This window comes from Miniopterus natalensis, chromosome 18 (assembly GCF_054644295.1).
Source record: "Miniopterus natalensis isolate mMinNat1 chromosome 18, mMinNat1.hap1, whole genome shotgun sequence".
In the NCBI taxonomy this organism is placed as follows: Eukaryota; Metazoa; Chordata; class Mammalia; order Chiroptera; family Miniopteridae; genus Miniopterus; species Miniopterus natalensis.
Window position 1 is genome coordinate 14,082,561 of NC_142098.1, and position 24,746 is coordinate 14,107,306.

Sequence of the window (24,746 nt, forward strand, 5' to 3'; positions counted from 1 at the left end):
GGGCCAACCCGCAGGTGCCAGGTTTGTCCCCGTGAACCCAGGTTTCAGGCCCAACTCTCTGGAGCCAAGCACCAGGCTACTCACCGGCTGACCCAGGCACCAGGCTGGCCTGCCCAAGAACTCCACCCAGGTTCCTGGACGGGCTGACTGGGGTAGGACTTTCCCTGCCAGTCAGTCTGTGAAGACTAAAGAAGTGCCTACATCTTCAAATGTGCAGACACCAACAGAAGGCCACAAGGATAATGAATAATCAAGGAAATATGATACCAAAATAGGACGCTAATGAACTCCAAAAACTGACTCTAAGAAATGCAGATCTATGAAATGTCTGAAAAGAATTCAGAATAATCCCTTTAAAGGAATTCAGTGAACTATAAGAAAGCATAGCTAACTAAACAAAATTAGGAAAACAGTGCATGAACAAAATGAGAAGTTCAATAAAGAAGCAAAACATGGGTTTTTTTAAAGTAACAAACGAAAAACACGATGTCTGAAATGAAGACTCCGACAGAGAGCTTCAATAGCAGACTAGATCAAGCAGGAGAATTAGTGAACTAGAACACAGGCCATTTGAATCATCCAGTAGAGGAGCAAGAAGAAAAAAGAGTAGAGAAAGCCTACATGAATTATGGGATACCATTAAAAGGAAAAAAACCCCACTACATATTACTGAAGTCCCAGAAGGAGAAGAGAGGGAGAAAAGGGCAGGAGCTTGTTTTAAAAAATAATGGCTGAGAATGTCTCATAATTGGGGACAGATTTAGATATCCAAGTCATGAAGCTCACTGATTTTGCCCACCCTGCCAAATTTCAACCCAAAGTGATTCTCAGCAGGACATATTATAATAAAACTGTTTAAAATCCAAGACAGAGTTTTAAAAGGAACAAGAGGGTTAAAAATCTTAGATACAAGGGAACCTCCAGAAGGCTGTAAGTAAATTTCTCAGCAGAAACTATGGAGGCCAGGAGAGGGTAGGATGATGTGTTCAAAGTGCTGAAAGAAAAAAGCCGCCAAGAGAATACCTGGCAAAGCTATCTTTCAGAAATAAAAGAGAGATAGACTTTCCTAAACAAATAAAAGCTGAGGGAGTTCATCACCACTAGACCTGTCTTACAAGAAATGTTAAAGGAGTTCAAGCTGAAATGAAAGGACACTAATTAGTAACCTAAAAATAGATGAAAATAAAAAATTTACACTGGTAATGGTAAGTATATAGTCAAATTCAGAATACTATAATACTATAATACACTGGCATGTTAATCACTTAACTCTGGTATAAAAATTAAAGGACAAAATTATAAAATATAACTACAATTACAATAATTTGTTAATGGATACACAATGCAAAATGATATAAACTACGACAATGAAAACAAATTTGGGGGCTGGGGAGTAAAAGTGTAGGGTTTTCGTATAAGATCAAAGTGGTTATCAGCTTTGAAAAGACTGTTATATTTATAAGATGTTTTATGTAAGCCTCATGGTAACAGGAAAGCAAAAACCTACAGAAAATTCACGAAAGATACACAGCCACAGTACGGGAACAAAATTATCCCGAACACACATCTGCATCAGCCAAAGCACCTGTACAACAGCTTGGACAACGTGGATGGGGTGAGCCTCACAGCCAGCCAGCCCACGAGGAGTTCCCACCCACAAACAAGACAACAACCACCAAGACCCAATTACAACAGAAGAGCCCAAATAACCCAGAAAAGAGACACTCCTAGAGCATCCAGCTCAGGAGCTTAAGGAGACTGCACCAGCAGGTCCCACAGGACATTTACTACAAAAGGCCACTCCAGGAAGACCGGGAGTCATAGCAGTTTATCTAATACATAGAAACAAACACAAAGAGACAACTAAAATGGAGAGACAAAGAAACAACCCCCAAATGAAAGAAAAGGAGGAAGTTTCAGAAAAAGAGCTAAATGAAATGGAGGTAAGCAACTTATCAGACATAAGAGTTCAGAGTAAAATTATGCTAAGTAAAATAAGCCAGGCAGAGAAAGATAAACATCACATGATCTCGCTTATACATGGAATCTAAAGAACTTAATAAACTGATGAACAGAATAGATTCAATGACATGGAAGCATAGATGAGACATGAATGTCAGAGGGATGGAGGAGGGCAGGTGGGTGGAGGGGGAGAGCATAACCAAAGAATTTATATGCATATATGCACAACCCAAGGCACGGACAATGGTGGGGAGAGAGACTGGGGAGGGGGAAGGGACGGGGTGGAATGGGTCATTGAGGAGAAAAAGGGACATCTGTAATATTTTAAACAAAAATAAAATTTAAAAGTTAAAATAAAATAAAATAAAATAAAATAAAGAGTTCAGAGTAATGGTTACAAGGATGTTCAAGGAACTTAGTGAGAACTACAAGAAACTTCTGGGAATATATCCTAAGAATTCTGAAACACGTATCAGAAAGAATATATTCACCCCTACGTTCATAGCAGTGTTATTTACAACAGCTAAAATCTGGAAACAGCACAAGTACCCATCAGTAGAGAAGTGGATAGGAAAGCTGTGGTATATTTACAGAATGGAATACTATGCAGCTGTAAAAAGGAGCTCTTACCCTTTGAGACAACATGGAGGGACCTGGATATTAATATGCTAAGTCAAACAAGCCAGTCAGAGAAACACAGATATCACATGATCTCACTTATATGTGGAATCTAATGAAAATAAACTGATGAACAAAATAGTTCGAGAGACATGGATGCATGGAACAGACTAAGGGGTCTCAGAGGGAAAGAGGTTGCGAGGGTGGGGAGAGATTAACCAAAGAACTTATATGCATAGGCCTTGGACACAGACAATAGTGTGGTGAAGGCCTGGGGTGGGGTGAGGGCTGGGTAGAAAGGAAATGGGAGACATCTATAATATTGCCAACAATAAAAAATACATTTTAAACAAATAAATACAAGGGGAAAGGTAAAAACAAAAACAAAAACCACACTCACAAAAACTAACCTAAGTGCATTAAAGACTTAAAGGTAAGACCTGAAACATAAAACTCCTAGAAGAAAACAAAGAGAAAAAGATCTTTGACCCTGGTGTTGGCAACAATTTTTTGGATAACACACCTACTGCACAAGCAACAAAAGCAAAAACAATCAAGTGAGACTACATTAAAATAAAAAGATTGTGCAAAGCAAAAGAAATAATCAACAAAGTGAAAATACAACCTACAGCATGGGAGAAAATATTTACAAGCCAGCCATCTGATAATGGGTTGATATCCTAAATAAGGAACTCCATAGCAAACAAAAAAAAAAAAAATCCAATTAAAAAGCAAGCAGAAAAACTGAATAAACATTTTCCCAAAGAAGACAAACATGTCTAACAGATGCTTAACATCACTATTCACCAGAGACACCAAAAGCATAATGAGGTATCACCTTACATCTGCTAGAATGGCTATTATCAAAAAGACGAGAGATAGTAAGTACAGATGGGGAAGTGGAGTTAAGGAAACCTGTGTACTGTTGGTGGGACTATAAACTGGTCCGGCCACAATGGAAAATAACCTGGATATTCAAAATGGAACTACCATATGACCCAGCAGTCCCACTCTGGGAACAGAACCGAAGAATTCCACAAGCTTTGATACATCAATTTGTCATATTTAATTGCCAATTAAAAATACCTTCCCACCCTGGCTGAGCGGCTCAGTGGGTTGGAGCATCATCCCAGCCACCAACTTGTTACAGGTTTGATCCCCGGTTGGGGCGCATAAGGAGGCAACTGATCAATGTTTCTCTCTCCTATCGATGTTTCTTTCTTTCTCTTTCTTCCCTCTCTTAAAAAAAAAAAAAAAAAATTAATAAACATACGCTCAGGTGAAGATTTAAAAAAACCCTTCCCATTTTGATTTCTCAGTTGACCTTCTTTATGGTCTGGCCTATGGCCAACTTTGATCAAGTTCCAAAGAGCACATGGAAGAATGCGTGCTCTACGACGGCCGGACGCAGTTTCTACACGCCAATTAGGTCAAGTTTGCTAATCACATAGTGGAAATATTCCGCTGCTTACTGACCGCTTATAATACTGTTTCTGAAACGTTTGTCACCAGATACTGAATTTCACGTCTTAAAGCTGTACAGAATCTTCATCCTTTATCCTGGGCAACAAAGGGGAGCTTTAAAACAACTTTACTCCTTTCCAGGCTATCCCAGCTTACAGAATAATGTTTGCCAATATTTTATTGTTTTTAACAACTTCATTGTGGGACAGTTTTGTACATAACTGTGTTTACTGTTCTAGTTGCGCACCACCCCTTCTTGCTCGGAACCTCCTCCTGGAATCCACATGCCTCCTCTTGAAGAAAATTCCTTACAACTTCCTTTCTTGAGGATTCATCTGCAGGTAACACCTGCATTTTTGTTTATTAATGGTTTTTAAATGTCACCCAATTCTCGCCCAGCCGGGCGTGGCTCAGCAGTTGAGCGTCAACCTAGGATCCAGGCGGTCAGGGTTTGATTCCCGGTCAGGGCACATGCCCGGGTTGCAGGCTCGATCAATGACTCTCTCGTCATTGAGGTTTCTGTCTCTCTCTCTCCCTCTCCTGTCCTCTCTCTGAAATCAATAAAGACATATTTAAAAATAAATAAATGTCACCCAATTCTTAATAACTTTGAGATATATAATTCACCCTTTTAAGTGTGCAATTGAATGACTTTTAGTGAATTTATAGAGTTGTGTCAACATAACCACACATTCTAAAACATTTTCGTCACCTCTAAAAGAAACCCCATATCCCCATTTCTCCCTCGCCTCAGCCCCTGACAACCACTAATCTGCTTTCTGTCTCTATGGCTTTGCCTATTCTGAACATTTCATATAATATGTGGCCTATTATATCTGGCTTCTTTTACTCAGAATGGTGTTTTGTGTGTGTGTGTTTTTGTTGTGTTTTTTAAAATATATCTTCATTGATTTCAGAGAGAGGAAGGGAAAGGAAGAGAGAGATAGAAACATCAATGATGAGAGTCATTGATTGGCTGCTGCCCGCAACCCGGGCATGTGCCCTGACCGGGAATCAAACCCCGATCCCCTGGATCCTAGGTTGACACTCAACTGCTGAGCCACGCCCGGCTGGGCCAGAATGGTGTTTTTAAGGTTCACCCATGTTGTAGTCTTTTTATGGCTGAATAACATTCCATCGTGTGGATGGACCACGTTTCGTTCATTCATGCATTCATGCACTGATGGACCCCAGGTTCTCTCCATGTGAACAGTGCTGCTATGAATATTCATGTATAAGTTTATGTGTGGTCATTGGTTTCAATTCTCTTGCGTGGACACCTAGGAGTGGAACTGCTGGGTCAAATGATTGTCACCAGCATTCTTGAACAATAGTTTCACTACAGACCCAATCCTGTGTAGAGAATTTTTTTCTCTCAATGCCTCATCGATACTACCCTCTGCTTCTGGCGTCCAGTGGTTGTTGAGAAGTCTGCTGTGGCTCCTTCATTCCACTGTAGGTGGTTTGGCCTTTCTCTCTGGCTGCTTTCAGAATTATTTTTGTCTTGAATGTGCTGTGTATGTCCAGGCATGGATTTGTTTTTATTTCTACTTGGAATCTATTCTGCTTCCTGAATCCTTTAAATGTTATCTTCTGTTTTCTCCACTCCCTCCATCCAGGATTCCAGACAGGTGTTAAATGCATTATGACTGGCCGTTTTTCCCACTTCTGTCTCCTGGAAAACAACCTCTCTCAGGTGACTGTCCGGGGAGGTCCTGAGGCCTCATTTCACGATGCGCATCCTTGGAGGATGAATGGAGGCATGGGACGTAGACATGCTGTCCCACTGTAGTGAGCTGCTCCCTACCCCCACCTTCACTCCTCAGCATGCCCTGGTGGGAATGACCCAGCCCAGGAACCCCCATGGGGTGGAAGGGGAAGAGGTATGACTGTTTGGAATGGCAACTTTAAATGTTTCCTAGAAAAAGCATTGAGCAGTCATAGTCTAAGTCAGTGAATACAATTTTGTTGTGAATTTCACAAACCCCACTAATGTAACTACCAAAACAGTTTGACAAAGCAGGCCCCACACGCCGGTCACATGTAATGCAAACCACCTCTGTGCTTGTGTTTGGAATTGTTTTCTCTGCCTTTGTTTTTTAACTCTAGACGATGAGGCAGGCTCCTTTGGCCACGACTTCCTCTAAGAAGCCCTGGAGGTATAATTTTCTGGAGCTGGTTAAGGTCTGTGTCATTCGACAGTACGGGTTACTGGTGGAGCACCTACAATACTGACACAGGCTCCCACTTTCTCTAGATACCAACAGTGTGACTCAAACAAAGGGGCCTGTGTCCAAAAGGGATGTTCCATCAGGCAATGCTCTGCCTCTGGGGGAGCTGACACTCCAGGCCTGTTACTGGGGACTGACAGAAACAGCACACCCCTTCCTTTGCAAGAACCCCACAAGTACTGTCTGCACAGGTGAAAGGGCTGACTGGGTAACCCTGAGCACCCACCAGGAGGGAGGCTGGCCTCAGTAAACCACCTCTTCAAAGGAAATAACATAAAGCCACTGTGGTCATAAATACATTTTATTTTATTAGAAATGCTTAATTACAATGTGGAGAGCATTTCCCCCTAGAAAAGTAGGTAAGCAATATGTCCATCAAAATTGTTAGTTGTCTTTGCAAATACCTATTTTCATTTCACTGAACAGAGCACACAGCAAAAGGCTTCTGCTACTCCATTTTTTTTTCAATTTTCTTTTTTGTTATAAACACCATAGCAAATTAAAAAAAGCTGTTTAAACAGAGAAAAATATTGTAGTTCTTGATTTTCTGCGTGTACTTAACGCATTCCACACTGTGCTTCCCCACTCTTTCTCTAGATATCAACAGTGTGACTCAAACGAAGGGGTCTTCTGGTGAGGGCGGCGGTTGTTGTTATCATCTGTTTATTTATTGGGACACTTTCCCTGTGACGAGGCTCCGGATGCACTTTAACAGAATGTGTGCTATCACCTCCCTGTGGAAGCCATGGGGCCAGGCGCATGTAGAACTGGGTGGTTGGCTGGAGCCGGCGCTGAGAGCGGCGACAGCTCCTCCACCTTGGGTCCTGTTGTGGTCGGGCAGCCTGTCCTGCATCACTGGATCTGGATGGCTCCGTGCTCAAGCTGCATTTCGGGCTGCAGGGTGGGCTGCAGGGTCTCGGCTGTCTGCAAGAGGGGAGAGAGGAGGGCTTTTCTATAAAAGTACCCACCAACTCAAGTCCAGGACACTCACTGGTCACAAAATACCACTGGTTTTCAAGCAAAGAGCAAACACACACAGCAGAACTGGAAGGGGCTGGGTCCTAAGTGCACCCCTGCTTTGAGCGATGACTTTCCCAGAACCTGAGCTGCTTTGCAGCAGCTCTGATGAATCCGGGCTGTAGAATCTCCTTGCGGGGCCTCCTGCTAGCCCAGGTCCCGACCGACCCTCCCACACAAGCTTGCAGGGCTCCCTAAAACCTGCGGTGATTTCCTATTCGTACCCCCTGCTTATCACCGGGGATACTCTCGGAGTGGTTAACGTAACCGTGACCTAATATATTTGCCTAGAATTTCAGTTACCATTTTGCCTTTTCTTATAAAAACTGTTCCAATGTTCAAAAAAAGCATTTTAGGGACAGGTACCTTTCTTTCCATAAAGACATAAGTACTATACAATGATTACAGATATTAAGAAGATTTTAAATGCATATTCACAGTTTTAAGACACGTTAAAGGGAAAAATACAATCTTGGAATAAGTCACCAATCATTCATCTCAACCATACAGAACTGGCTCCCAAATGGAGGTTTTGGAATTTTTAGGATCCCCTAAGCTGTCTATCAAAGGCGATGTCACAAAGACTAGACCCTCAGAGGTGGCCTTCCTGGCTTTTCTGGCAGGAAATTTAGTTGGAGGGGCCTGGCAGGGCGACTGAAAAGAAAGAAACAAAGAAAGCCACAGAGACGGGAAGGCGGAAGTCCCTGGGTATGGGGGCTGGCGCTACAACTCCTATTGCAATTCAAGACTGCAATTTTGAAATACTATACAAACATCAAATGACATTCAACAGTGTTTCCTTAAAGCAGAGGCTTTCCAGTTTCAGATGAAGGACTCAGCACAGACAATCCGTGCACTGTCATTGGAGCTCATGAGTGGCTGGTCAAGAGCAACAAAAAAGGGATCAACTGACACAGACAAGGTGGGGGCTTCCCCACAAGTTTCTGGATGAGGGAAAGTGGACTGACAGTGCTGGTGGCTTCAGGTGGAGGGGAGAGAGAGGCTCCAGGCCGGGGCAGTAAGCATGTATCTCATTCTCTGCTGTTGCTATCTGTCCTAATTGAATGGCTCTTGAGAACTGCCAGATGTGAACTGAGACCAAGAACATTGATAGGAAGCCAAGGTGGCAAGGGGCTAAAATGGACACGGCTTCCGTCAATTCTGAAATCTGTAGAATGAGAAAACCTATACTACAGGAAGCTGACCCACCACAGAGGCCCCAGACCTGAAGAACACATGCAGTGCAACCCTTCTGTGACTGCCCAGCAGCAGGGATTGAACTGCCTTTACACACGACCCTTTCACAATAGCCTCGTGTCAGGCACCATCACCTAATGTGGGACAAGGTGGGCCCACATGGGAGCTTTCTTCCCAGACAGGGTCACTCTTAAACCACAATAAAAAGCTGGTTGGGGAAAATTCATCTTCCCTCCACACACACCCCTCTGGGCTCCAGGCCATGACTCATCCTTCTCGGTCAGTCTCACAGTGGAGGGGGTCCCTGTAGTCACTGCTGTATGAAAGCCCAACACCACTAGAGTGGGAAATGCCTGGGCTTTGGAAGTGGCTGGAGGGGTCTGGGTTTGAGGGGTGGGGGGTACACACACACCTTTTTCAGGATATACCTTCCCAGACTCTGGGCCAGTTGGGGCCTCACTGTGAATCAGGACAGAGTGAGAATTTTAGTCCTCACAGGACTGCTGAGTCGCCAGGGTCACCTTGGGCAACCTACTTGGCTCCATTGAGCCCCACTCCTCAGCAACAACCTCACCAGGCTGCAAGCCAGCCAAATGAGAATTTCCTTTTCTCCAAGGGCAATGGAGAGCACATGGCACCTAGCACAGTGCAGAGTAGAGTGTGGAAGGGAAGAGGGACCATCTGGAAATGTGGGGCTTTAATTCTAAGTGTCAAAGGCTGATGGCATCAAGACACACGAGGCTCATCAGTACTGGGCCGAAGACAGGAGAGGAGCAGACCCAGGGAGGACAGTAGGACGTGCAGAGGGTGGGGAAGGAGCCAGTACCCAGCAGGCTGGAATAGTTCACTGACAGGGTCCTGTGGGCAGGGGACTCCAAGGCTGTCCCCAGGCCAGGGCTGCCCAGACACAAGGCCTTCCCCTGCCTTACCATGGTAAAGTAAAAGCCCCTGCATCATAATGGCACTCATCTTGATCTCAGCAGTAAAGTTAGTGATTTAACCCTACAGCCTATGAGGTTTGAGAATGCAGGCAACCAGCCTATCTGAGTTGTTCACAAAACCAGCAGCCTTGTACTTTGTTCCAATGACCCGGTGCCCTCTCAGGACCAATCCTATGATTATTCTCATGAAACAGGAATACGCATTTATTTTAGAACTGGTTGTTCTGAATACAACCAACCAGGGAGAACTCACTCACACTGTCCCCTAAAGCGGCTCAGGCTGTCAGGCTTCTGCCAGTTCTCCCTGCTAGTATGAGGGAGCAGGCTTGGGTCCCCCACACCCAGGGGGACTCTGGAGAAGCCATGATGCTCTCTCCACAAAGCACACTCACTGTGGGGCAGCTCCATGAAGACCTCAAACATCTAAAGAAGTGACCCTCTCATCTGACATTTTAAAAAGTGTCCAAATGGAGTGTGAATGCTGGAGTTTCCAGTGTTCCCAGGAAAGTACAGATAAAGGGCAGCTTGAGGGGAAATCCAGCAAAACCAGATGAGGAGAGGCTCATCAGTGGTCACAGTCAATCAGACATGCTGAATAAGCCCGTAACAAACACAAATGGGCCTTACAAATGTGGAGTTCCTGACAAGGCCGGCAGGCTGCCATGCTAGTAGTGTGAGAACCTGGCCAAACGGTGCCCCCAGGAGCAAATGCAGGCACCATAGCTAGCTGGGCCATCCTGCATTTCTACCCCAAAGCAGCGGGCTGCTTAGAGGCAAATGCCCCATAAACCTGCCCCTGGGAAAGGGGTGGAGGCTGAAGGCCAGGCCTGCATGAGTGTCGGCCCCTGGGCCAGGTGCCGCCCACACTGGAGGAAGCAGGTCTCAGGCCAACAGGCAACCCTTGCTTGGGAAGGAATATTGAGCAGAATTTAATTTTTGCCTCTGAATATATAGACAAACATTTGCACAACACAGAAGAGCTCAAGGATCAGTTTAAGACTGGCACCTGGGTCAGGATCTAACTTCTCACCTGCACATTTTCAGGCACTTATAAAAAATATAATTCTAAATGAGTGCCTATGTCCAAATTATGCATCTTTCAATGGTAATCACCTTCCTCCCAGAAGAATGCCAGAAGTAGAAATACCCAAGCTGTGTTCACACCCAGAGAAGGCCCAGGACCTATTCACAGACAGAGGCAGGACTCACCTGAGCTGCTGTGGTGTGGTCAGTCACTGGCGCCAGCTGGACATACTGGACCTGGATGTCACTGCCCTGCAGAGACGACCCATCCACTCCTGCAGCAGTAGGGTCTGAAGAGGCCACAGCTATCAGCTGGGCCCCCTGCAGCACCTGAAAAGACAAAGCAGACACCATCAGCAGCGTTACGGGCACAAGGACAAAAATGAGAGCCAAGCATGCAGACTCCATTGTGACCGTATGAGCCAAGGAGGATGACCCGGGACTGCACTCTACACTGTGGGGTCCGTCTGTCTCGGGAATCACTCTGGAGTAACGTCTGATTGGCCACTATATGTGTGTGGTGTGAACATGTGTGAATGCATGTGTGTGAGATCGGGTTATTCCACTACATCTGCAAGGGGCCTCCCTCAAACATCTACATATTGGGCAGAAAGAAAGCTTTTTAAGCCTAACAGGAAAAAAGCAACCAGCTCGAGTTTCTGAACAGTGAGTGGGGGAGTGGTCAGAGCACTGGGATGGAGAGATGGTAGGACACAGAGCAGGAAGGAAAGCACTTGAAGACCTCCTGGAAATCACCATGGTTCTAGGTTCATGGGAAGGGGAGACATGGAAGGCAGCCAGGAGGGACAGGAGATGGCAGCATGTCCTTAACCTGTAAGCAAGACACATTCACTGGACCTTCCTGGAACCCCCAGAGCATTTGCAAGTCAGGGGAGATGAAGAAGCCCCCAAAGAGTTGACCATCGAGTTTAAGAAACAGAAAACATGCATATGAATTACAACACCTAACACTCCAGATGGAGTCGAGAAGACCTCTGGGTGAGGAGCGGTGATCAGGAGAGGACATTGATGAAAGATAGCAGTAGAACTCCCAGGGGTGAGACCAAGTTCCAGAGACACATCACCAGTGAAAGTCCCCGTGACACCAGGGACAGAGCGCTGGTCTGTGCCTGAAGGTGGGGGGCCAGGTGAGGCCTTGGGGACAGGCTCTGGGTGACTCCACCACTCAAGAGCACCCCCACGTCCAGGCCTACTTCCCGCCCAGCCCACCTGGTGCTCCAGCAGCAGAAAGGCAGGCTGGTGCCTTGACATCTGAAGACCAGGATGGGGAGTGGGGGTGGGGATCTCTGAGGCTTTGTATTCATGACAGTGAGTTGCCAAGCACTGTGAGGGTTTTTACTTGGGGGTTGCATCCCACCCCTCCCTCATGGGCTGTCCAGGTGGGGCAACAATGACCATGCTTCCTGGCCAGCCCACTGCCTCCTGCGACAGTATCAGAGCTGAGGAAGAAGGTGCAGATCTGCAGAGAAAGGAGGGATTGCCCACTCTGGAAAAGGCAGGCTTGGAGTCCTTATGAAAATACAATCTGTGGTTTTCAAATAGCATTCTAGTTTTTGATAAGCACCAGTTCCATTTCTTTAACAAAGAACCATCAGTGGAAAAACAGGTAAATTCAATTTTTAGAAAAGATGGCAGAAGGTTCTTAACTACTTCTTCTTTTGTTTCTTCAGAAACCACTGGAAAACAGTTTCCACTCTAATGCCAGCCAGCTATGCCGGGAGGAGCGCTGCCCCTGGGCGCCCGCGTCCTCACCCCCAGGCCAACATGGGCAGAGGCACTTGGCAGACGGGATTAAGTTGATCATCTCAAGACGGAGAGAGTGTCCTGGAGTGTCAAGTGGGCCCAATGTCACATGGGCATCTTGAAAAACAGACTCTTTCCCAGCTGCAGAGGGACAGAGGGATGCAACATGAGTCGACTGGCCATGGCTGGCCTGGAAGACAGAGGAAGGGGTGCCTATAGAAGCTGGAAAAGGAGCCTCCAAAGAGACACTTCGGACTTCTGCCCTCCAGACTATGAAAGAGTAAATGCGTGTGGCCACACCACAGTGGCCATAGGATATGCACACAGCTGCACTCACCATTTCTACAACTGCCTTCTTCAAGCGCAGGGCCTGGCTTCTGGGTACCCAAAGGGCTGAGCTGAAAACAATGGCTCTTTATTAAAACACCACTCTTTTCCATTATAAACTGTTTACACTAATGAGTGAGAGGTTTAAAAAAAAGAGAAAACTGAAGTCTCCTCTATTACCCACATTTTCTTTTCCCCAGCACATACTCTCCTCCAGATCTTTCATGATCAGAAAAATAGGACATGGTTCTGTCCAGTTCCATAGCTTTGCTTCCCCATCGCCAGGGAGGCAGCCATCCCCCATGTGGTCCATGGGGCTGAGCAGTCAAGGGCAGCAGCCGACGTGGCCATAGCTGAACTAAGGAGCCTGCTCTACCTGGGAGCAGGCAGGGGACACTGGAGCTTGGGGGTATCCCCACAGCCCTAAGTGGGGAATCCCTGAGTCCCCTCTGCAAGGCCTGGAGGGCCTCCGCTAGGCATCAGTCTCCTTGTGGCTCAGGAAAGCATCAGTGTTTTTTTTAAGAAAAGGCAGCAAGACCCAGGAGGGTTCCCTAGGTCCCTCCAGAAAGAGTCCAGATATGCTCTCTATTCCACAAACTCCCAACAAGGTCAAAGGACTCAGATCCAGAAAAACCATCTGGGACCTGAAGAAAGGGAGACATGAAGCTGTATTTAGTCATGGATATGTTTTAGGAGCCTCCGGCCATCAAAGAATTTGGCAGTGGCTAGCTGATCTTTCATTCCTTTGCCTCTTTTTGGAGTGGCTGTAGGCACGACCCCCTGACCCAGAAAATAAAATCCAGTGTGTGACCTCACTTTGCCAGCCAGGAATGGACAAGGGTGCCACTGTTCTTGTCAGCTCTCAGCACCAGATGAAAATATGGAGCCGTGACCTGTCAGGGTCTCTGCAGGATTGCACAACATCTTTAGGACACGGGTGGGGCCACCAATTCCTTCTCTCCACAGGTTGCTTCACCCTGGTCTGTAAGCCTGAAGTTAATGACTGAACCACTTTGGTTCAAGGATTCTATACTATTTGTCTCTGGCCCCCATCCTCACATTTCTCAAATTATCAATTCTTTGTGCTATGAATACATAGCTATGTTCTTGGGAATGTGATTATTCAAAACCTCTAGCACAGTGGAGGAACCACTGCAGAAACACTGACCAGCGTACATGTCATTAGCTGGCCCCATTTCCCACAGGCCTTATTTCAAATCTAAGACTGAGACCAACACACCTGCGAGTGGGTGACCAGCTGATTTGGAGGCTGGTGCAGTGCTTGTGGCATCTGTACCTACATCTCTTAGTCAGCAGACTCACTCCTAACTTACATGCATCTGTGAACTTTTTATGAAGAACTCCCACACAGGAATGTCCATGTGATGTTCTTGCTGCCAGGCCCCACATTCCCCAAGTACATCACAATCAAGTATGGCTTATTCCCAGTGGCAAAGCTGAGGAAAGAGTAATGTGGGCAACAAAGTCCCACTCAATCTAAGTTTGTGGTTTGGGTCAGAAGTTGGGCAACAATGCTGTCCCACAACAGCTAGAAAAAAATAAAAATGGGGAAAAGACTAAAGGTAACAGAAGTGGTAGGAAATTCTCAAAACCACACAGTCGTCTGCCCTTTGGGTGGGTGAAAAGAGGGAGGGGGTATAGTCTGCGATACCATGGCTGCCCTACCTCAGCACAGATTTCCTAGATCCTGGACTGAACTTTAAAAAAATCTAAGCAATATTTTCAAATACTAAACTAAATGTTAGGTATTTTAATGTAGTCACAGTTTCATAACTGATGTGTATTTTAAAAGATCCTTTAATAAGTGAATTTGAGGTCAAATCATATAACCATTTTTTAAGTAAACTTATAAAATCATGGGACTTATTTCTGAGAAGGTTCTGACTGTACTATGGGTTTGGCGATGAGCCACTACCCCCTACAAACGGAAGGCATTTTACCATATCCTAAGAGAGATTTTCCCCTGTCAGCATTGCCAATATAATGACTTTTCACATGATCTACACAGCTGATTAAATCTTAAGAATTATAATGTCAGAAATCTCAGAATCTAAATGTGCAGAATTATAATAGTGAAGGTAGGCACATTACCAGCCTGGCTGGCAAATGAAAATAAAAATAGGAACATGTTCTCCAATGGGAATTCATTCAAAATGCTATGCCCTTTAAACATTTACACATTGGCTTGGTTTTGTTAAGTGATTCAGAAATGAGTTAAACATTTAACGTGCACACTACTGGAAGAAAAGACCTTCCAAACAGTTATCATTCTCCCTCTTCCTCGTACTCCAGACCCTGCAGAGAACACCTGCCCAGGGGACCTCCCCTACCGAGGCCTCAGCAGGAGTCCTGTGCTGCCCCAGCTTCAACACCTTGACTCCAGCACTGGGAGAGAGGATGGGCAGGCCAGCACCTAACTAAGCCTGCCTCCTGCTCATCTGTCCACAGCCCCATCTCCTGTGGGACAAAGCTTGCCTGGATGAATTTCCACTCATTTCCCAAAAATGAGCTTTCAGCTCCTTTTTCATCCTTCCTGCTCATTTTCTGTTTGGTGCCTTTTCCAAGCAGGCTCCGGAATGTAGAAAGATCTAACTGGAATGCAGTGAGCTCCAGGCAAGTAGCCAGTGGCAGCACCTCCAGGCTGCCAGCCACTGCGAGCTTGAGGCTGCACTTACAGTGGGGCTCCCTGAAGGGCAGCATATCATCCGTGAGGCATTCAGGGATGGGGTGCAGGCATGGGCTAGTGTCCCAGCTTCATTTAGAGGGTTCCTCTATACATTTCTGAAGCACAGCCAATTATTTTCCGACAAAAGAAAAAGGCCTAGGGTATGGATATAAAGCAGCCTACTAAGGGGATCATGGATCTAAGAGCACTGTTTAGTGGAGCAAACACATCTGGTTTTCCTCTCTACATTGCCAATTCTGAAACTCTGTTTAATACCCAGCTGAGATAATGCAAAACTGGTGCAGAACAGAAAATAAATGCAAGAAGCCCAAGGTCTTTTCAGTATCATTTAGATATAAAATTTCAAATCCAACCAAAAATCCACCCAGATACAAAAAAGAAAAAAAGAAAAAGAAAACCTAACTCGCACCCCCTCCCCCAAAAAAACAAACCAACAAAAAAGCCGTCAATGCACTTACAAGATCTGTTTGTAACAGTTTAATTAAGTTTGTGGCCAGGAATGAGACCACTCATCCCGAGGCCTCCTAGAAACAAGTCCCTTACTTATTTTGTGTTTATGTTTAAATTGAACTTGTCACCCTGCCTGGTGTGGCTCAGTTGGTTGGGCGTTGTCCTGTGCAAAATGATTGCTGATTTGATTCCCAGTCAGGGCACATGCCCAGGTTGCGGGCTCAGTCCCTGGTAGGGGGTGTGCAGGAGGCAAGCTGATCGACGTTTTCCTCACACATTGATGTTTCTCTCTCTCTCTCCCCCCTCCCCTTTCTTTTCTTTTTAAAAATCAATTTAAAAAAAATCTTTACACTGAACTTGTTAAGGTAACACAATCAACCAACCAGGCTGATTTTCTTAAATCTGGATATTAATTCAAGGATTAGCTTCCTTGTGACAGAAAAATGAGGAGCTGGGAGAAAGACACCTGCCCCTATCCTGGGAATGCTCCCATACCAACTGGCCAGGAGACCAAACCAACTGGCCAGGAGATCTACCAGCCCAAAATCTTTTTTGTACATTTGTACATCAACTGTCAAAAACAAATTATCATTCTTAAGTCTTTAAACCCTCTGACGGACCACTAGTATGTTTCCTTGGATTCCATTTTGAGTGCTTTCATAAACCACATCGCCACTAGTAGATGGTCAGAAAGGAGGTCAAATGGCAAGGCTCCTCTGGGATCATTTCTCAACAAGATCCAGCACAGAAACTCCTCACAACCCTCAGCATTCAAGACAACTGATGCAACATTTTAGAAAAGCATCCTACAGCCAGTAAGGCTACACTTGCAAAGCTAATGGGCTAACAGCCATAAACCAGATTTACAGCCCGGAGCTGATGGGAAGATGCCCCAGAGAACCAAGGTCCAGATTCTGTGCACACGAAGATGCCGTGTGGCAAGAGGTAATAAAAAGCAGGTTCTGCTGTAAGCTCTGTGGCTCGTTCCAGCATTGGAGCATGAACCTCAAACACAATCTAGGAGAAAGCAAACAAAACCTAAAAAATAGAATAAAGCTGAAACGGAAGTCTGGAGATACTTGGTATTCATCTCCCATCGCTCCAGATAGGCCAGCCTTCCTGGGAACAAATCTTAACCATGTGTCTTAAAACTTTCCAGTTGATTGGGGCTGGGGGTGGAGGGAGGTTTAATAACTCAGCCAGAGTCAAATCCAAGGCCCTCCACTTTTTCCCAGGGGTCCAGGCCTCTGGCTTCTAGAAGGGGTGGGTAGGTGGGGAGTGGGTGAGACACAGCAGGAACAAAATAAAGGTTTATTTTAATTATGCATGTGAATGATACATCGTATCACTATACTGCTGCTCAGACACTGGGAAGGAAAGGGTGCACCAGCCTGCCAGCCATCACACTTCATGACTGCAATGAGCTGGGAAGCCCAGTCATGGAGGTGAAAACTTCCAGCCATCATCCCAACTGATAATGAGCACAACGTGGCTGGTGGTGGCCTCCCTGGGAAAGACCAAGAGAGGTACCTCATATGGCAGGTGCACCCACATAGGAAACACCTTGAGTCCTTGCATAAACTTAAAAGTTCATCATGTTGTAGAAACAGCCTCGCTATTCATGCCGATGGATGATTTACTGTGAGATGCTGACTAATCGGGCATCTACACATTACTTACACGGTGATGTAGCCTCCATCAGACCAGCGTTATTATTCTATTCTGATAAACCACAAAAAGTTCAGAAACTGATTTCTACCGCTACTACCAGTAAGAATATTATTACTACTTACTAACAGTAAGACTATTACATAACAAGCAGACAATCTCATTAGTTAGACAATCTCAACTTATCTGTCTTCGCCACAGAGGCCCTCTTTGGTGAGGACAGTATTTCTCCTGTTTCAAGGCAACAGTTCTAGAGGCGACTCCACTCCCACATGGGCCTCATTTCAGTATATGATGACTACAGTGCATTAAGGAGGTGCACAAAAATATGCCCACGACTGAGTGTCCTTTTATATAGGAGAAGAACGACTGCATCTGTGTGCACATCAGTGACTGGGAGGCCTGGGAAGGATGGTTAGATGCAGAGAACACACAGGTATCTCCTATAGGAAGCCCCACTGCACCCAGAACATCACCAAATTCACATCACTCCACAAACAACTTGTTTCATGGTGTAGAGCGTGGGTTTATCACATATTTCTGTGGGATGTAGGCCCAAGGTGGGGAGGTCAGCCAACATTTTGCCAACAATGGGGTTGGGGATATGGGGGGATCAATTATGTCTTCCAAGATATCTCTACCTGCCAACCTCCGAAACCTGTAGTGTGAGCTAATTTGAAATAGGGTCTTCGAGGATGCAAAAGATAGGCTCACCCTTGCCAGGTAGCCTCACTCTTGTACTGGCTGTGCTTGGTTCAGGACCTGCTTGCACTGGACCCAACACAGATCTGCTCCCACACCTGTTAGGGTGTCCAGAAAGCCTAAGGCCCAGGAATTTAGGAGAAAACTGTTGGCTTCTCCTCCTTTGAAAGGGCAGAGGAGTAATCTGGAGACACCCAGCTGTGAGGAGCAGACAAAGATTAGGGAGAGGAGAGGAGCTGTCAGGATGTTCTCAAGAAGCAAAAGGTCTGACCTTTGTCAACTAAAAACAGTTGACCAGGTAGCCTGGGTATGCATTCTAGCTGAGGGTCTAAAGTGTGAAGACTGTTCCTGGGCCATCATCCCAAAAGCAGTGACCTCCCCTGGGTGGCTTAAAACAGCCAGAAATATATCCTCTCCCAGTTCTGTAGGCCAGAAGTCCAAAATCATGGTCAGCAGGGCAGCAGTCCCTCCAGAGGCTCTTGGGGTGGGTCCCTCCTTGTCTCTTTCAGCTCCTGGGGCTCCTGACAATCTTGGCTTGTGTCTGCATCATTCCAACCTATGCCTTTGTGTTCCCATGGTATTCTCCTTTCTGTGTCTATATCCAAATTCTTCTCTTCTTATAAGGATACTTTTCATTGTATTAGTTAGGGTCTAACTAAACCCCTTTCTGCATCCATAGCAGAGCTCAGTCTCAATGTCCCAAATCTTTTCTAGGAACAGACAGGGTGCTCTGAACTAAATGTCTGTGACCCTCTCCCCCCACAAAACTCATATGTTGAAGTCCTAACTCCCCAGTGTGATGATGTTTGGAGGCAGGGCCTTTGGGAGGCGATTAGGATTAGATGAGGCCATGAGAGTGGGGCCTCTATGATGGAATTAGTGCCCTTTTGAGAGAAAGGGGAACTCAAGTGCTTTCTCCATGCATGCACCAAGGAAGCCATGGGAGGACTCAACCAGGGAGAGAGGGACCTCATGAGAACCCGACTGTGCCAGCACCCTGATCTCTGACTTCCAGCCCCAGAACTGTGAGGAACAGACGCCTATTGTTTAAGCCCCCAGTGTGTGGTGTTCTGTTACAACCGCCCAAACTCAACAGAGAGTGACGGTATATAAAGTCACCATCCTTCTCGTGAGGTGGAACAGACATCTACCTTCTTGTGAGGTGAAACCAGTTTGGAGATGGCTAGGAGGAAAGGACAGATCACTGTGAAAGAAAAAAACCCACTAATGAACCCACAGGCATCTCTAATAGATCAGCCTTGGTTTAAAATCTACTGTTAATTTCTATAGGACTTTTAAATGAAGTGACATTCTTACACACACACTGTGTTACCTTCAATGGTTTGCAAAGACCTAGTTTACATACATTTCAAGTTCATTTTAAGAAGAATCCCTTCAGCGAGTCCCTGGACTCCTGACACCATAGAGCACTTCTCTGGGAGCATTTTAAATTTGGGGACTTCACAGCAAGTTCACCTCGGTCCCTTGACACTGAGAGACTATGTTTCTAACCTCTAGGGTTCAGAAAGAGGAAAATGTAAGACAGGCAAGGACAACAGCCTTTTTATTGTGCCCATCTCTGAAGGGTTTTCAGCCTTGAACCAGACCAGTGTCCTGTCCTTCCACTGGGCGCCCTTCAGATGGGACCAGGAGTTATTTGCTCTGTTAAAGCATGGCATGCTGCTCGCAAACACATTGGGTCAACACAGAAAGGCCTAGTTTGTATGTGGCAACTGCTTGCTCTCACTGCATAGTGTGCTTGAGGCACCCCACTCCGAGGTCAGATTAACTGATACCAGGAGTCAGAGACAATGCAAACATTTAACTTCAGGTTTTAAAAATGTCTTTAAACTTTGTCCAAGTGAAAAACACCCAAAAAGCAACACTTCATACTCGGCCAATGGTGGGCTGCCTCTGGGGAGGAGAGTGTGGGCTGCTTGTGAAAGAGGGCACACTTTACAGTACACTTCTGTACCCTACCCAACGTGGGGCTGTGCTCATGCTATCACTCAGGCACTGAAACGAGAAACCGTCACCACAAGTGAGAAAGACGGGAGATAGAAGGGAGGAAGGGGAAACTTCCTCCTGAAGGTGATTCCACCTCAGAAAACACCATTTTGCAGATACAAAGGTTAAGCTACAAGTTCAGGCTGTGCTGGGGTGAGGGTGCAGCCAGGTCAGGGCCCCGGGCATGTCAGTAGAATGTAGGCCTGGAACTCAGGGCTCCCTCCTCCTGCGGCCCCTGCTGGCCAAACCAAAGAGGAAAGCCAGTGGGTGAGGGAGCCTAGAGAAAATCAAGCCAGGAAAGCAAGGGCTCATACAAGAGAGGCCAATAACAGGGATATCCCTGTGTCTTGCACCACCACAGTATGTCCTCTCTGGGGGATGTCGTGGCTGCTGCTGATGGCTGCAAGTGTCAGGGTCACACGTACACTATTTTAGTCATCAGAAGAGCCCTTGTCAATCATCATTCAGCCTGAACATGAGCAGACAGGGACCCAAAGCCCTGGGTAGTGGGTAGGACTGCAAGGCCAGTGAGTTTATGTGGGAGCAGCAGGACTGGCTGGGGTCCTGGGACCTTGGCTGCACACTGGGCATTCAACACAGATGCCATCTTGTTTGTTATCATTAGCTCCACTTTGCCAGGAGGAAACGGGGCCTCAGAGGCTAACTTATGTGCCCAGGATCACAGGCCAATAAAAATACAACTAAACAGAAGAAGCTTTGAGCACAGTTGTGGCAACTCCTCCAGGCTGTTCCCATCGCACCACGAGGCCAGGGCCAATCACTTGTGTGTGACAGAGATGTGTTAGAAAAAAGTGAAAAGAATGATTACACAGCAAATCATACAACTAAGAAACCTCAAGAGCCTCGGTGACTTTAAACATAATTTACCTTTAAAACAAAGAGAATTATTTATGCTAAATCCCCTCTACTTCAGCCTTCACTCGGGTTTTTTTGGCCAATTTGTCTCTTGGCTGAACACCTGCCAGTCATGAATTATTTGGCTTTGGTGTATTCTTCACCTCTGGAGGGGCTTTAGGAATTCAACTCAGGTCCTTCAGTTCCCCACAGGTTAGTGAGTGAGGTAAACAGCATAAGATTCTCTTTAATCATTTCAACACAGTGTTAGAGCAGCAACTTTAACAATTTAAGCAGAGACCCTGACCAGACTGGGTACATGGTTTCTAGATGACAGTTTCCTTATAAACACATAGTGAATTTACAGTCCCCTCAGTGGTTCACTCTCAAAGTCAATAAAAAGGGGGAAATTACATTGTGCTTGAAATTTTGTTCCTTTTGCAGTAATTCTATCATTTAATGGTTCAAGGGCTCAGCACAATTTCAGTCAGGCTCACTGGTGTCTTATTATCTGTCAGAACTCAGGACACTGTGGATCCCACTGCTCACACCTCTTGCCACTAGATTGTCTAGCAGGTGGTTCCTTTGACAGCCCCATTTCCCCCTGCTCAGTGCCATGATGAAGATGATGTGCTCCTGGAATCTGCAGGCCCTGGAGACCAGCAGCACCAGGGCACGCTCAGTGCAAATTACAGCACCCCTCCCTGCCTTGACTCCCCTCAAGTTTTTCCTACTATGTATACTCTTCCCTGGAGGAATGGAGCCACCTGAGTCCAATCACGACAGTTAAGGGCATGGAGGACAATCTGCCAGTTTTATAAACGTGGACCAGTTAGAGCTTCTAGAGTTTGCACAAGGGAAAAGCCAGGGCCTGAATAGGAATGAAATGTCCTAATAGGTACCTTCGCTTTCTAATGTTTCTGTCTACAAAGAGGTGAAATATCTGGAGCTAATGACAGAGTTCCAAGGGGCATTCCTGCTCCTGAAATTCTACCTCGCACCTACCTTCACTCTCTACAAGCCAGAAGTTCAGAAATCAAGCTCCTGGTGCAGAAGTGGTAACTCTGCTTCCTTTCAACAGATAGCAGCTGCTCTGACAGCTTACAGAATGGAATTCTTGGGTCTAAAGACTTCTTTACACATTCCTTAGATGCTCTGCATGGCCACTCAAACCAACAGGTACACTGGCCTGGCCCCAGATGTGGACTCGGGCTGCCCACCTAGTCAGGTGACAATTCCTACCCATGACACAGGCCTGCTAGCAGGCAACACAAACGCAGTTAAAAAACTGAGACAGAAAACTTGCAGAAAAACCCAAAGAAATCACCAAAACTCCCTCATACAGAAAAAGTTCTACAACTTGGATCCCACTAGAAAGAAAACTGAAATTACTCAAGAGTCACAATTTTTCAGGTTACTGAGCTGTAGGTTTTAAATAAGTACTCTTCTATACATTTCCAGGTTATTATTCATGATTAAAATGGAAAAGTATTTCAAAATGTCTTCAATTAACCTGTGTAGCTTACAATGAACTAAGTGCTAACTTGGAATAATTACTATTGTATTCAATCATCAATCATTAAGAATTGATAATTTGGTACTACCCCAGGTACTGAGCAGAATAGAAATGAACAAAATTTAGATCTAACAGTATTAAAACTACTTAACCTTTTAAATACATATTTGACAGTAATGAAATTGATCAAAAATACTTTGGGAATTTTAGGGCCTGCCACCCCTCCCTTGACTGAGGTCAGAAGACTGATGTGGACACTCAACCAAAGGGGCTCAGGGTGGCCGTAAATACAGTGACCAGCGTATGATGTGTCCAAATCACTGGAAATTATCTTTGGGGTTTTATTATAAAGCTATTTCAGCCTACACTAATAAGGGCCCCTTCAAAGGCATCTTCATTTCAACTACCTAAATACTGAAAATGTGCATTTAAGTAATCATTTCATCCAACTTTTCTCTAAAATACATTATAATACCCTGCCCAGCCCAAACTGTTGTCCAGCCTTTTCCTAGTCTTTCCCGACGTGAAACAATTTTGTTCATTACAGCTACAGAGGCAAAATAACAGGCCTAAGTGGATACGCCACGTGAGCCTGAAACTCCTTCCTCCCTGCTCAAAAGAGACCAAAGAGCTATATAGCACAGTGAGTTCTCTAGTCTTCTGTGCCCACTGGCATCAGGTCCATTTTGCTTCATATAACAAGCCTCTGTTTGGGACCAAAAGGATTCCTGAAAAAATTAGAGCCAGCAGCAGGAAATACCGTGGGCCCCTTGTCCTGTCCAGGCCAACCACCTCAGACAGGGTGACAAATCCACAGTGTCTCGTTTAGCCCAGGGCTGCCAGTGGGTTGGGCTCCTCAATCAGGCAGCAGGAGACCCACAGTTGTTTTTGTGACTTTTCTAGGATTTTTTTACAACTAATCAACTAAGCTCTGACCTTTAATGTCTTAAATTATATTTTTCACCATTTCCAGTATGGAAGGCTTTTCCATAGGGATGAATTCTCTGAGCTACCTGAGTTCTCCAAGATTTGCTTGTGCTTTGGCATGCAATACAGGAACATATTTCCTTGAAGGGAACATTTTTTAGTACAAGTGAAGTGATCAGTGTATACCATCTGGGAGGGTGGCGCTGTTCTTGTCTCTCCACTGCGACAAACCATTAAAAGTGGACTAAATCTTCCTGGAAATAGAGGAGACATTTTACTGCTACAGATAAAGGCACCCTACACATGCACATGCATGCACACACATATCTTACACACATGCCCTAAATAAACGCCCTCCACACACACATGCCCCTCACACACCCTACACAAACCCCCCTACACACACACACACACACACACACGCATGCACGCACACACACCTATTTTTCTCATGGACTCTAAAAAAGTCCTACATATAAAATGTTGGATACTTCTCATCTCTTCAAATCTTTTTCCCAGCTGGGTTTAAAGGCCTCATTTCATGGAAAAAATTCTGAAAGCTACTGAAATTTACCTTGAAGCAAAGTATAAGGAGGGACACAAATGCCAAAGAAGTCAAGAACGGTTTAAAAGTTTAAAGAATGCCCAAACTGTTGTTAGCTGGTTGTTGGTAAAGTTATCTCACCAATACGCAAGGAGATTAACCTGGCTTTATCACTGGGTTGCTTAACTTTGTTTAACGCATATGTATCCTGTGTGTGTGCATGGTGTATTCGTTATTACAAAGATGGGCTTACCAGAACACACATAGAATCTCCCTAATTATCAAGTGATCTGACACTGTTTAGCCTATAGACATACAGTATATAAATTCTTTCATACACATCTTAGATGACATTAGCTACAACTGTAAAGAGAAAACCTACCCGTATCAAAGTACACATCTAACTGAAACAGTACTAAACCATTTCATGATTCACGATCTAAGCAGCATGACTAAAGCTCATCTTTCAAGATTTCCTAAATGGCTGGAAACCTCCCAAATACAGAGAAATAACTGACCCAGATTTGAGTGTTTCAATAGATATAACATTGTGTAGCAACAGAGTTTGGTACAAAGTGAGGGTTCAAATCTTACTGAATCTCATTCTACTGGGTTCAAATTCCACACCCTGCATGCAGCCTGTATCTGGAAGCAGCACTATATGCCTTCTTGGTTTTGCTTCACACCAAAGTGTCTACTGAACACACACTGTAACAAGATAGGAAACAGCTCCCATGGATTTTTCCCTTACTTTTCCAGTATATTTTCGTAAGTTCAGTTACCTTACTCCCAACAAAAATTCCTATGAGCTGGGCGAAGAAAGCAC

General features: G+C 45.3%; 1 protein-coding gene across 1 annotated transcript in view; it reads right to left on the bottom strand.

The window, feature by feature from the left end:
* Nucleotides 1-7,008: 7,008 nt before the first annotated feature.
* Nucleotides 7,009-24,746, bottom strand: part of BANP (BTG3 associated nuclear protein) — a 98,468-nt gene continuing 80,730 nt past the window's right edge. Inside the window, exons 15-16 of the mRNA XM_087827210.1 lie at nt 10,640-10,783; nt 7,009-7,199 (exon numbers count right to left, since the gene is read on the bottom strand). Of these exons, the coding sequence (XP_087683336.1) occupies nt 7,128-7,199; nt 10,640-10,783 (216 nt within the window). The 3' untranslated portion in view covers nt 7,009-7,127. The remainder of the gene's footprint in view (nt 7,200-10,639; nt 10,784-24,746) is intronic.